The sequence below is a fragment of the Pempheris klunzingeri genome, chromosome 16 (genome assembly GCF_042242105.1).
Source record: "Pempheris klunzingeri isolate RE-2024b chromosome 16, fPemKlu1.hap1, whole genome shotgun sequence".
In the NCBI taxonomy this organism is placed as follows: Eukaryota; Metazoa; Chordata; class Actinopteri; order Acropomatiformes; family Pempheridae; genus Pempheris; species Pempheris klunzingeri.
The window spans coordinates 18,727,972-18,741,882 of record NC_092027.1 but is presented as its reverse complement, the minus strand read 5'-3'; the positions used below and the strand labels follow the sequence as shown (position 1 = coordinate 18,741,882).

General features: G+C 45.1%; 1 protein-coding gene across 1 annotated transcript; it reads right to left on the bottom strand.

Annotated features, from left to right (window-relative positions):
- Positions 1 to 2,168: 2,168 nt before the first annotated feature.
- On the bottom strand, positions 2,169 to 13,909 carry ddx39b (DEAD (Asp-Glu-Ala-Asp) box polypeptide 39B). The gene is made up of 11 exons (XM_070846708.1): positions 13,828 to 13,909; positions 12,113 to 12,345; positions 11,849 to 11,976; positions 11,546 to 11,638; positions 11,272 to 11,455; positions 8,577 to 8,695; positions 4,772 to 4,903; positions 4,195 to 4,304; positions 3,774 to 3,918; positions 2,669 to 2,816; positions 2,169 to 2,584 (listed from the first exon to the last, which is right to left on the bottom strand). Exons 2-11 carry the CDS (start codon positions 12,333 to 12,335, stop codon positions 2,568 to 2,570), a joined length of 1,299 nt encoding a protein of 432 aa, XP_070702809.1. The 5' UTR covers positions 12,336 to 12,345; positions 13,828 to 13,909; the 3' UTR covers positions 2,169 to 2,567.
- Between the last annotated feature and the right edge of the window lie 2 nt (positions 13,910 to 13,911).

Genomic DNA, 13,911 nt, shown 5'->3' with positions numbered 1-13,911 from the left:
TGTGACCGTGTCGGATGTGGATGAGGTCAGAGGTCAAACACACAATGACTTCACTGCAGTCCTGAGAAAACGTGTCAAAGTGACTGTCTGGCAGCATGTCCTACAGGCTGTGCAGCATGTCCTACAGGCTGTGCAGCATTCCTACAGGCTGTGCAGCATGTCCCACAGGCTGTACAGCATGTCCTACAGGCTGTGCAGCATGTCCTACAGGCTGTGCACCATGTCCTACAGGCTGTGCACCATGTCCTACAGGCACTATGAGCCAGTCAGTGGGTAAACACACTGTGGCAACAACTCAACACAACAATGCACTGATATGAAAAAGAAAATGTACTTTTAAAAGCAGCTTCAGTACTTTAACTCAAGTAAAAATGAGGCTGGACAACCTTTTGAAGTCATATGTGACCAGGAGTATCTACACCTCGACTCAATAGTGGAGTCGTGGACTTACTTTTAGCCCATGGGCCAGAACAGAATGTCCTTGGGTTGTTTGTAGGGAAAACACACAAAAGGCCCACTCATGGCAGCGCAGTGTGGTAGCATTTGTTGTCTATGTAGCTACAAAAGATCATTCAAAGATAATGAAAACACAATTCTTATTTTCAGGTGATTATACAATAATGAAAACGTAACTATTAATATTACATTACGTGCCAATATTTATGCCAGTGCTGCCCTGCAAAGCCAAAACTCTTAGCACTGAGTTAGGCTGGAACAGTGGCACGAAAGCAGATGAATAAAACATACGACCTTCACAAGCTGTGGGCTGAAGACTTGCTTTAATGGACTTCAGTGGGAAACTGATCCATGTGAACTGAAACCTGCCAGGCAAAGGTAAGATTGTCTCCGACATGATCAGTGCTGGACATGCATGTAAAGCTAAGATGGTCATTTTCTCTGTGCATTCACAGAAACACACTGCTGCACTCCGTCTGTGCTGTCAGTACTGAACGGCAGTGCTTCTTCGACAGGGCTGCAGAAAGACAGACAGGTTCTGTGGCTTTGATAAGATGAAGCCTCGTGTCTTTCAGCTTGGATCCTGGACATTCACCCTCAAGTCCTACCAGGTCTCAACAAGCTCTTGGTCCCTTGTGGACTTTTTTGTTCGACCTATCAGTCTTTTCTGATATGAACTTCATTAGGAAAAAACACAGAACACACTTCACTGATCCTCATCACTCGTGTTGCAGTGCAGGCAGGTGTACCACGTATACCTTCTTATCTTTCAGGGTTTACTCACTTCTAACTCCTGTCTGACACACATCACTCAGCAGTGTGCCCAGTGCAAGTCCAATCGACCCGCTGACAGACTGACCACAGTTCTTCTCGAGCTCTGTGTCTGCTTCCTACTTTACAAAGTAAGCTTTTTCATTTTCTCTTTAGATCAGGCTTTTCCCTGCTCAGGCCCACTGTTGTGCACTGCAGCTTCCCATGTCTCTGTTTCTGACACAGGGTATTTATCTCTTTACTGAAAGTAGACCCACGTCTCCAAGCACACCACCCCCACTGGAAGCTTTAGGAACTTCTATTAAATATTATTGGACAAAAATGTGACAAATGCGATTAACTGCTGAGATGAAGAGAAATCATTGAATTGGCACGTCCTGTTTCCACCTGGTAACACATTAATAATGATGGCGAGGAACCATTAACAGCAGGAAACAGACAGAAGAGAAAACTACATTTTGCCGACTTGAATGCTACCAGAGTTCCATTTTGGGCTCTGGCCCATGGACCACCTCTGGAAACAAGACTTAAAAAAATACAGGCATGCTTATGTGTCCAGCAAAGTCAGCTGTGATCAGCAGTTATGTCTCCGCTTCGTCCCTCACCGTCCTGTTTCTGCGTCACTTCCTGTCTCACAAACACAAACAAGGGCCACGTTTTATATCTGCCAAGCCTGCTGCTGCTCTGCACACACATCTGGAAACACTCACTAGAGCAGCACATGAGAATCAGTCCGCCACTAAAAGTAGTCCCCACCAAGTGCTCTGTTGCTTCTAGACATCTCTACTGCACAGCCATGTTTCTGAGAGGTGTGTTTTTTTCTGGGCCTCAGACAGACTGACAGACTGACAGAGGACACATCGGTGGTTTTGGTGTTTTGTGGGATTTGTTGATAAGAAGACAAAAGTAAAATGCACAGGTGGATGAAGAATGAGAGAGACTTTACCAGGAAAAAAACAGATTTATTAATCCACACAGCAGTGAACAGAGTTTAGTCATGTCTGCGTCTCTACCGTTCCTCTGGTAACACCCCCACCTCTCCCATCTAGAGAAGCAGCAATCCTTCAGACACTAAACATGAAAAGTAAATATCCTAGAACACATCCTGACATTCCAAGGTGAAACACAACAGAGAATCTAACACAAAGTGTGTTCTCTCCCCCTGCAGAGGGAGCCGTACCACCACAGTACTGCTGCCTTCCTTCCACAGAGCGAACATCACAGGCTGGGGGGGGGGGGTCTGCTGTCTGACATGCCAGGGTTCATACAAACATCTGCATCTACCATGAAAGTGAAACTGCACATACAGCGAGCGTGCGTCCGCAGGGAGCCCCGGCCGTCTATCGTGCTGGTTCAACTGCAAGGACACACGGGAAGGTTAGCCGGGGGGGGGGGCTCAGAATACACTTTCAGTAAATCCAAAGGGTGAAGGAGAACTCACTGTAGGAGGAGATGTCGATTTCTTCTGGCAGCTCGCTGATGTTGACCTCAAAGCGGTCCTGGACGTCGTTCAGTGTGCGGGCGTCGCTTTCATCAGACACAAACGTGATAGCCAGGCCCTTTGTGCCAAACCTGCCTGCCCGGGCCACCTACAACACACCCCCCCCCATCACTGTCAATGGAGGCATGTGGTACAATCCATTCAGAGGCTCACTGGCCACATGAGGTTCTGGGTACAGCCCCTGGGGGAGTCAGTCAGGACCGTTCAGCACCAGCTCACGTCTGAATCTTTCACTGCTTTCACTCCAATAATACTAAATCTAGTTCAACACTAGATTTGATCTTATGGAATAAAACGAAAGCACAACACATGTAGGGGGTCACCCTGTGCTTGTGCAGGTCCACATGATAAGAGTGATCAGGGTGATAAGAGTGATCAGGGTGATAAGAGTGATCAGGGTGATCAGGGTGATAAGAGTGATCAGGGTGATAAGAGTGATCAGGGTGATAAGAGTGATCAGGGTGATAAGAGTGATCAGGGTGATCAGGGTGATAAGAGTGATCAGGGTGATCAGGGTGATAAGAGTGATCAGGGTGATCAGGGTGATAAGAGTGATCAGGGTGATAAGAGTGATCAGGGTGATCAGGGTGATAAGGGTGATAAGGGTGAGTCCTTTCCACTGTGGGCAGGTTCTGTAGTGGGACCTGTGTGTTTGTGCCCAGCTCCTCTGCTTATGCTGCGTCCACTGTGTGACCCACTGAGCCCACTGTGTGACCCACTGTGTGACCCACTGTGTGACCCACTGTGTGACCCACTGAACCCACTGAGGGGGCTTGTCCAGCTGCTGACAGTTTTTATATTTCATATATAATATTTTACATTACTTGAATATGACCCACTGTAACACACATTTACAGATCTAGTTCAGGTGGTCAGGTACACTGAAAAGGTATGAACCAACAGTGGCTTACAGTGAGAGTGTGTGTGTGTGTGAGTGTGAGTGTTGGAGAGAGAGAGAGAGAGAGAGAGAGAGAGAGAGAGAGAGAGAGAGAGAGAGAGAGAGAGAGAGAGAGAGAGAGAGAGAGAGAGAGAGAGAGAGCCTTACCCTGTGCAGGTAAGTGTCAGAGTCTTCTGGCATGTCATAATTAAAGGCGATGTTGACTCTCTCGATGTCCATCCCTCGTCCAAACAGGTTGGTGGCCACCAGGATTCTCCTCTGGAAGTCCTTGAACTGCTGGTAGCGAGACAAGCTACAGACACAACCGAGAACAGACTGCTTCAGTGTTCCATTATATCCCCCTGAGACCTCAGTACACAGGACACAGCATGATCTCTGATGTGATGTGATGTGATGTGATGTGATGTGATGTGATGTGATGTGATGTGATGTGATGTGATGTGATGTGATGTGATGTGATGTGATGTGATGTGATGTGATGTGATGTGATGTGATGTGATGTGATGTGATGTGATATATGAGTGATAATGAGGTGAAATGTAATGAGTGTGTCTGACGGCTCACTCACCGTTCCTCCTGAGGCATCCCTCGGTGGATGGCGATTGCTGGAAAGTTCTGCTCCACCAGCAGCTGAGCCAGAGCTACACACCGCTGGACCGACTTTACAAAGATCACCACCTGAACAACACAGCACGCCGACTCAGCTACACTTGGCCTCTGCATGCTCACCCTGTGCATCTACCTCCACAAGCAAGACCTCCAGAAGCTTCCAATGAAGTACTTCTCCCATCACTTCTTGTAGGGCCAGTGGGCCACAGGGAGGGGGGGGGGGGGGGGGGTGCAGTAGTCCAGGCAGTAGATGGCAACTGCAGAAGTGGCCTGGCAGGTGACAACCCCCCCCCCCCCTTCTTCCTGACACTTTGGCTTTTAGTCATGGTCACATTGCACAACCTACTTCATTTGAAGCTCGAGCCTTAAAGAGCTCTAAGTCTGTCCCTTCTAAACATGCTTGTACTAAATGAGCATGCACACACACACACACACTGAGCCTTCACCTAGTGTTGAATCCCCCTCCACAAAGTCCACAACAAGACTTTCAGAAGGGGGTGCGTGCACACCCAGCAGGCTGACACAGGACACAGTACCTGATTGAACTCCAGTGCGTCCAGGAGGTCAAAGAGCTTTCTGTTTTTCTCATTGTCCTTCAGCTTGACGTAGTACTGCTGCAGCCCATGCAGAGTCAGCTTGGTCTCGTCGTCCACAAAGATTTCCATGGGCTGGAGCGGGCAGGAGTCGCACGGGGTTAGGGGGGGGTGAGAAGATTGAAAGAAGGACATGGGTGGGGAAATAAGGGAGTGTGGAAGTGGAGTTTATTACAGCAGGTGAGACAGAATGTAAAGGTGTAGGGGGGGGCTTTACAGGATAGATCATCAGAGCAGACATGTTTGAGGTGAGAGGATGCAGGAAAATGCATCAAAAGAAGGCAGCAGGTGAGAGGACATATAGCTCAGACAGGGGGGGGGGCTGTGGAGGAGGACAGGCAGCACAGAGGAGAGAGAGAGAGAGAGAGAGAGAGAGAGAGAGAGAGAGAGAGAGAGAGAGAGAGAGAGAGAGAGAGAGAGAGAGAGAGAGAGAGAGAGAGGCAACACTGTGGGCCACATAACACACACACACACACATATATAGCCACACACACACACACACAGATATAACCACACACACACACACACAGATATAACCACACACACACACACACATAGATATAACCACACACACACACAGATATAACCACACACACACACACACACACACACACACACACATACACACAGATATAACCACACACCCACACACAGATATAACCACACACACACACACACACACACACACACACACACACACACACTGTGTTGCAGACTAAAGCAGACATCCTGATCAACTCAGGTTACACACTCGTCTAATCTGCCTATTGGAGGAATCAATATAACACCTGCAGCTCCTCCATCAGTGTAAAGTCGTCAGGACTCCAGTGGAACCATCTATAGTTCAGTGCATCATCTGAGCCCTGTGTTCAATCCCAATACAGTAAATATTGCATTTAGAATTAACTTGAGCACAAGGTGATACATAAAAGTAGCTTATTTTTCTTGACCAACAGTCCAAAACCCAAACATATGTATTTACTATCAGACAGGATGAAGAAAAGCAACTAATTCTCACACTAGAGAAGCTGGAACCTGCAAACTGACATTCAATCCAGAACCACCAACTGGAGCTGAACTAGATTTCTCAACAGTTGACACCAAACTCACAGACTCATTGGTCCAGAGAGTGTTTCAGAGAAATACTCCAGACAGACAGACAGACAGACAGACTGCCCCACGTGGTGCATGTCTCACTAGAGCAGCAGGCAGGTGTGCAGGGCTCCAAGCACATAGCACGACTCAAACATGACACTGATACAGTGTTGGCACACTGACACACCCTACAGGCCTGGAGCAACATGGGCATTTATTTGGAGTGCTGTTTGTCCAGCATCAACTCTCCTTTTAGCTCCGGTTTGGGCTGCACCGGCTGCTGAGAAAACATCTGTCTCTTTGGCTACCAGACGCTCCACTAAGACCACCGGCTGGTCTGATACCGATGGAGGATTGAAGGCCAACAAAGCAAAACACTGAGCTGAGTGGAAGAGCAGGGTCCATCAGTCTGTGCAGGAACTAAGGAAGCAAACACATCAGCTTCAAGAGATAAGCACAGTCTGACAAGTCATCTACCAGAGAGTGACGTCTGAGTGAGCCTCCATATTTACGCCCACCCTTCTACTGGCTAGTCTACCACAACAAGCAGGCCTAAAAACACCGCACTAGCAGGTGCTTATCAGACACACACCTTCTGTTTCTAACCTATTTCTGCATTACAGTGGAGCGTCGTTTCTGTGAAGGTGTAACAAATCTCCTGAGCAGTGTGTCCTGCCAGCACAAGCCTCGTGTTTGTCATTAGCCAAAACACTATCTGATGTTCAGACCAAAGCCAAAAGATCTACATGTTCGCTGCAAGGTATCTGGTTTGTTCTTTGCTTTGGTATTTCTGGTGCAGTTAACAGCGTGTGCTCCACTACAAGCTGTCTGACCTTACTTTATTGTTGGGGTTATGTATCTTCCTGTCTTCTTCAGTTGTATTTCCCTCTAAGTAGGATTAGTGTGTTCTACACCTCAGTGCACTCACTTATTCTGTTTACTGCTACTGCAGAGGCTTGATGTGTGCCATGTAAGGCCACAAAGACATTCTTGTATCTGTGTATGTGGCTCAGTGGGGACACTTTTCCAGCAGCGGGGGGGCTGACAGTGCTGGACATAAAGAGCAGCAGTTCTTATAATCAGCCTTGCATTATAGAGAGCAATTTAGTCCCCTGGGCCCGTATTTATCAAACTGCAATGTTGGTCTGAAGTGTAACATGATATGACACATTAACTTCTTTTACTCAAACATAAGTAAGCAAGACTGCTGTTCATGCTCAACACAAAGCAAGTTGGAATAAAAGGAGCCTGTAAGGGTCCTAGACAGGTCTGAATTATTTAATAGACAGAGCCCAAAACCTGTGCTGAAGTTTCAGATCCTCAGGGGCCCCAAAGAATCCAGGGCCACAGTGTGGCAGTTAGTTTGATTCATTGTTAATTCTGTAAATTCCTTATCCATCATTGGGTGCAGAATAAGCTGAAGTGACAGGGCCTTGTTAGCTAATCCTGAGACCTCAGAGGGCCTGGGTTTAAACTAGTTTAACCCTAACCCTTTATTTTTCACTTTATGTTGTGCATGCATGGTCCATTTCACCCAAGAGACTTGGCCTTAACCAAGTTACTGATAAACTGATTACAAACTGATACATCCACCATGGACACAAAGTGGGAGTGACCAGGGTGTGAGCTAGAGGCTCACAGCTTACTTTACAAAGTGGGCTGGTCCTTCCCCAGTCCAAGATGGCTGCATGAGCATGTGTGAGTGATTTGAAAAGATTCCTCTAATTACGCTGTAATTAAGAGTTAAATGTGTTTTTTATAACCTTTAGTGAGGAATTTTTCAAGAGCTCCAAGTCTTTAGAGCATTCTTTAGTGAGCAGAGGTTTGATACATACGGGCCCTGGTCTAGGGACATGGCTCATAGCTGAATCTCTACATAGGGGTACCAGACAGGTAAACCTATGGCCCATAATACTTCCTGGGATTAAAGTCAGGAAGGATTATGTACTGATGCCAATTCAGACAGCGATGCCAATTTCTGGTCTGGCCTTAAAGCTACAGTATGCAACTTGTCTGAACAGTAATATACAACTCCAACAAATCTTTATGGTACACTTCCAGACGGTGTGTGTGATTGGTTCCCTGCTGGTCTGACACTTTTCATTTAGCTGGGGTGGTGTGGTTTGTAAATCTCCTCTATGGATGTGTGGCTGCATGGCTACAGAGCAGTGAGAACAAGAGTGTAGAGAAACAGTGAAGAACAGGATTTCAGGCTTTCTCTGCTCCTTCTTTGATATCTCTGGCTCATGATGAATGTTGTTTGAGTAGGGAGTGGGGGTGGCGACTTGACAGCACACTCCCGGCCTCAACACTTGCCTCAAGACCAAAAGTTGCATATTGTAGATTTAAGCCAGGGCGAGCTAAAGTAGTGCAGCATGTTTATAGGCTGCGTCAGATGCGTAGCATTGGTCGGTCACAGTAGCAAAGGCCTGTGACACGACAGCACCGTGGCCAGACGTTCCCCCACGCACTGAGGGGGCTGTCGGGAGTAAAACTTCTTTCTTGCTTGTAACTTGATTCACGGAGGTCGCAGGGCAACACGGTCTGTGTTATCCGCTGTTCCAGCAGATGTGGCACAGCAGGGAGGAGAGCAGTGGAGGTGTGGAGGGAGCAAGAGGAGGCATGGTGGATGATTGTGTGCAGGCGTATTTACATCTTGCATGAACTTTCTGCAGACTGGACGGATCTCTTTACTCAGGGTGGCGCTGAACATCATGACCTGCTTCTCGTGGGGGGTCAAACGGAAAATCTCCTGGACGTCTCTGCGCATGTCTGAAGAGCAGAACAGTGACTGAGATCAGTATTATGTCAGTATATCGGTCAGTCACACTGACTCAGTAGTAGTGAATACAGAACAAAGCTCCACCCTTAGTTGCCTTCATGTTTCCTAATTATGGCAGTGAGTTCCTTTATAGCCATCTTCTCATGGTGCCCGTTCCTTCCCTGAACCCGCTTTGCTTCTCGTAATTCAGTTGTGAATAAACAAATTTCCGAAAATGTTGATCCAGTCTTTTAAATTACCAGCACACAGCCAAAGAACTAGCTTGGAAGGGAGATACAGTAGCTGTGCGTTAGATGCACTGAGTATGAAGTCTTCAAATTACAGCTCACTACACTTCAGCAGTGTGACAAAAGACTTCAAACTGATGTAATATTGTGCTAACCCAAACTAAAAGCACATAGGATTACACTGAAGGAGACCTGCTAATGGCTGACAAAAATAGAAGTCCATCATTTTATCATGGAAATGGCACCCGAGTTATTTCCATGGCAACTGATTGCAGTATTTACTTTATCCCAGCCAATGCTGGATTTTTGAGCCAACACTGACCTTGTTATTTGGGAGTTTCATGTTATCTGATGACAATTTCTCAATCAGCAACAGCAACATTTTAAAACACAGACAACAACCAAACTGTTCATATTTGACCTTTTTTTGATTGTGACTAAGATGTACACGGACTGGGATGTTTTTCAGTCATTGCTCTTTGGTGGACCAACTATGGAACTGAGACGGTGTTCTAAAACACCTCAAACCTGCTGTGGCGTTTCGGTCTCGTAACTTATTGGCCAACACGTGTACCACTGAACTGGCCTGGCCTGGTCCATTTTTAGGTCTAGCTCTCATAGTGATCTAAATACATATCTTGCATGTCTTGTAACTGTTAATGGGCATCGTGACAGGTCAGAGTACTTCACCAAACTGAGACCATACATAAAGCAGTCCTCTTCATAATGGTCTAATACATCCAGATATAGGAAAGGGATGGATAGTATAAACAGTATGGCCAAAGGAATGACAGTCAACACCTGTATCACCTCATGATGTATACAGTGCCAGTCACATTTTGGACACACCCTCTCATTCAATGGTTTTCCTTTATTTCTATTATTTTCTACATTGTAGATTAATATTGAAGACATCAGAACTATGAAGGGACACAAATGGAATGATGTCGTAAACTAAAAGTGTTAACAAACCAGAATATGTTTTATGTTTCAGATTCTTCAGAGCAGACACCTTTTACTTTGATAACAGCTTCGCCCACTCTCTGCGTTCTCTCAGTCAGCTTCATGAGGTCACCTGGATGGTTTTCCATCAGTCTTGAAGGAGCTCCCAGAGGTGCTGAGCACTCTGAACCATCTTCTCACCTTTTCTGTGTCTCACAAAGACATGGGGGGGGTGGAACCAAACATGTCACATTTGGACTGATCAGACCAAAGTACAGACTTCCACTGGTCTAAAGTCCTCTTTGTGTTTCTGGGCCCGTGAAATTCTCTTCTTCTTCTTGTTCTTCCTCAGCAGTGGTTTCTTTGCAGCAGTTCCACCATGAAGGCCTGTTTCACACAGTCTCCTCTGAACAGCTGATGTTGAGGTTTGTCTGCTACTTGAACTCTGAAGCATTTATGTGACTCTAATCTGAGGTGCTGCTGATTTGCTGAAAGCTTAAATGAACTTATCCTCTGCAGCAGAGGTAACTCTTGGTCTTCCTTTCCTGGGGGGTCCTCATGAGACCCAGTTTCATCAGAGAATTTGATGGTTTTCACGACTGCACTTGAGGAAACATTGAAAGTTCTTGACACTTTCTGGATCGACTGACCTTCAGTCTTAAAGTAATGATGGACTTTCGTCTCTCTTTACTTAGCTGAGTGGTTCTTACCATAATATGGATTAGAAGAGTAGTGGAATAAGACTGTTCACTGTATAGAACTGTGCACCAACCCTACCTCTGCACAACACAACTGATGCTCTCAAACAGCATGTGTTAACTGAGAACCCTCCAGAATGCAGAGAGTGTGGAAAGCTGCCAGCAAAGCAAAATGTGTCTACTGTGAGGAACCTGAAACATCAAACATGTTCTGGTTTGTTTAACACTTTTTTGTTTACTTCTTAAGTCCATATGTGTTCCTTCATAGTTTTTATGTTTCACTATTAATCTATTATATAGTAAATAATAAAAATTTAAAAAAACATTGAATGAGAAGATGTGTCTAAACTTTTTATACGGTACTGTATATTGTGATATTGTCCAACTCTACCCTGTCTGCAGGCTCTGCAGCTGTGTTGCGCTCTGCTTTTAGCAGGGCTGTCAGTGTGTGTGCCCCCACACCAAACCGAAAACCAAAATTTGCATCAGCACTATAGTTATCTTAACCCTGTGTACCTTTTACAGTAATTCTACATAACAGTCAGAATTACTGTGCAACAGACAAATACACCCCCAAATTAAAATGGACACAGAAATGCAAAGAACATCATCAATAGCTTGCTTTTAACACTGTCCAGTATTTTAGATGGAGTTTTCCATTAAATTTAGAAAGGCATATGGGTGGACAGATTTACTGACCGAGCTGCTCCAGCATCTTGTCACACTCATCTAGGATGAAATGCTTGATGTGACGCAGGTTGAGTGTCTTGTTGCGTGCCAGCGCCAGGATCCTCCCCGGTGTCCCAACCACAATGTGAGGACAGTCCTTCTTCAGCACCTCTTCATCTTTCTTTATAGACAGCCCTCCAAAAAACACTGCTACCTGTAGAGAGACACACACACACACACGCTATATGTGCTGTGACACAGTCAAGATTTGGGCTATTGGAACAGTCTGGTTACAGTGTTTTACCTTGACAGTGGGCATGTACTTTGAAAATCTCTCATACTCCTTGCTGATTTGAAAGGCCAGCTCTCTGGTGTGACACATAACCAGGACAGACACCTGGAGCACAACAAAGACAGGTACAATCAATATCCTCTTTTTCTTCAACATAGGATACTTTCACAGTATGCAAAATTGATAGCAGAAACTTCCTCAGTAAATCAAACTGACAAAGAGGGTGAGCCAAAAGGATCGTTTTTAAAGTGTGGGGGGGGGGCTGTTGATGACAGGATTATTACATAGATAAGGCGAGTCATGAGGAAGGATCACCTGTCCAGTGACAGACTCCAGCTGTTGTAGGGTGGCCAGAACAAACACTGCAGTCTTCCCCATCCCAGACTTGGCCTGACAGAGCACATCCATACCAAGGATCGCTTGAGGAATGCATTCATGCTGGACTGTAATTAACGCACACATGCAACACGTCTCTATTAAGGCATGAACTGACAGCAGTCTTTATCAGGAAAATTATAAAGAGAGACCATGAAAATGAGAAAAGGTTGTATCTTTTCCCGTGTGGCACTGACTACTCACCCTCAGATGGATGCTCAAACCCACAGTCCACTATGGCTCTGAGCAGTTCAGGTTTTAGCAGGAAGTCTCGGAATCCAGAGGAATGAATAGACACATAGGAGCCTTTCACTCCCTCCTTCCTTATCGACATGTCACCTGCACCTCCAACATCCCCGACCCCCCCAGCCTCCACCTCATCCTCCTCGTAGTCTAACAGCTCGTTGTCTACGTCCGTCTCAGCCATCCTGACACAGCTGCAAGACATTTTACATTTTAGACAGACTTTAGTTTTCTTTGGATACTAAACTAAGACTTGAACACATCTGTTGTTTTTTCAAACTAAATGAAAATGATTTCCTACTCAACACCTCCACCACAGACAGACACACATCGCAACGCTGAAACAAATAATCAACAGAAGAACTGTTGGTCTACTTAAAACCATCCACAATCTTGGTATTCGATTCATGATCTAAGTGATCTTTCTGAAGACATCATTACAATTTATTATCTGCATTTTCTATATTTTATAATTAATGTCTATACAATTATAAATGAAATCATTGATTAATCACTGACAAATAACAGACGAAAATAATTCTTAGCAGCAGCTGAGGTTCACTGTTAAACAAAAGCCGTCTCTTTATCAAAAAGAACAGAATTGAATTGGCGGCTTCATTTCTAAATAATGCACCGAGTGCCTGTTAATAGAGTGTCTTCATTATTTTACAGGCAGCTTGAAAGATTCTTCAGCCACATTAACAGCTGGCACTTCAGTCTTTATAGTGAATAGCAATAGAACACTTTGTAGGAGAAAGATTTTACTAAAGAAATTAAAATCATTTAGAAAATAAATATTAACCAATATTAACACATTTTCAACCTTGAGGGCTCCCAGCCTGGGGGTCAGGGGGGTCAGGGGGGTCTGGAACTGATCAACAAATCAGAAAAGAAAAAAACATTTTCCTGCATTATTTCTAAGTTTAGAACGGTTATCTTTTTTTTCCTAGCACCAGGTAGCGAAGGGATAACCCTTCTACCCTGTAGAAATTGTTCAAATTAGACATTATTTTTACCCAGATGTTTTTCATCTCTAGGCTTAGATGGTCATCTTTAGGTCGGTGCCAGAGGGTCACAGTCCAGGAGATGGTCGAGCCTGAACAGAGGTGGTTTTCCTAATGACTGATGAATGATTTATTTCAACTCTGTTGCCTGCCAACTGACTGACACCCTTCACTTTGATCAGATGTTTTCAGTATGTGAACTCCCCCTTTAACTTGCCTCCTTTATAAAAGGTTTTTAAGTATGTGGTTTATTGTAAACTTCTGTGCTTTTATTTTGATGGAACAGTCCAGGAGCTCTATCTTAGTGTTGTCGCTATCTATAGAGTAATATAGTTTAGACAGCTTGATAAAAAACCTCGTATTTTTCCTTCCTTTGACTTAACCTAACGTTTGCTGACAAAGGGAAGCATGTGGTATTTGGTTAGCTTATAAAGGCGAATAAAGGGGGGGGTTATTAGGTTATGTAGTTACTGTAAGAACGTTCACCTGTCAGCCAAACCTAAGGAACTATTTCAATAGCTCGCTGCAGTTAGCTCAACGGCTAACACACATCAACCCGCCTTCTCAACCAGTTCACAGTTCAGCTTTGAACCTCAACACATTTCAACACACATGTTGCTACGTGGAAGTTGCTGCTAATGCTGTAGGTTAAAAGGACTTTTAGCGACATACCTTGAAATACCGAGAAATAAAAATCAATCACAGCGTCTGGTCAAAATAGGCGCTAACGCTGGCGTGCCCAAATGACGTGTCAAC

Coding starts and splice junctions, on each gene's coding strand:
- ddx39b (XM_070846708.1), bottom strand. CDS start 12,335: ATGGCTGAGACGGACGTAGACAACGAGCTGTTAGACTACGAGGAGGAT. Junction 11,639..11,848: donor TGGAGTCTGTCACTGGACAG/GTGATCCTTCCT, acceptor GTTGTGCTCCAG/GTGTCTGTCCTGGTTATGTG. Junction 3,919..4,194: donor GGGATGCCTCAGGAGGAACG/GTGAGTGAGCCG, acceptor TTGTGTCTGTAG/CTTGTCTCGCTACCAGCAGT.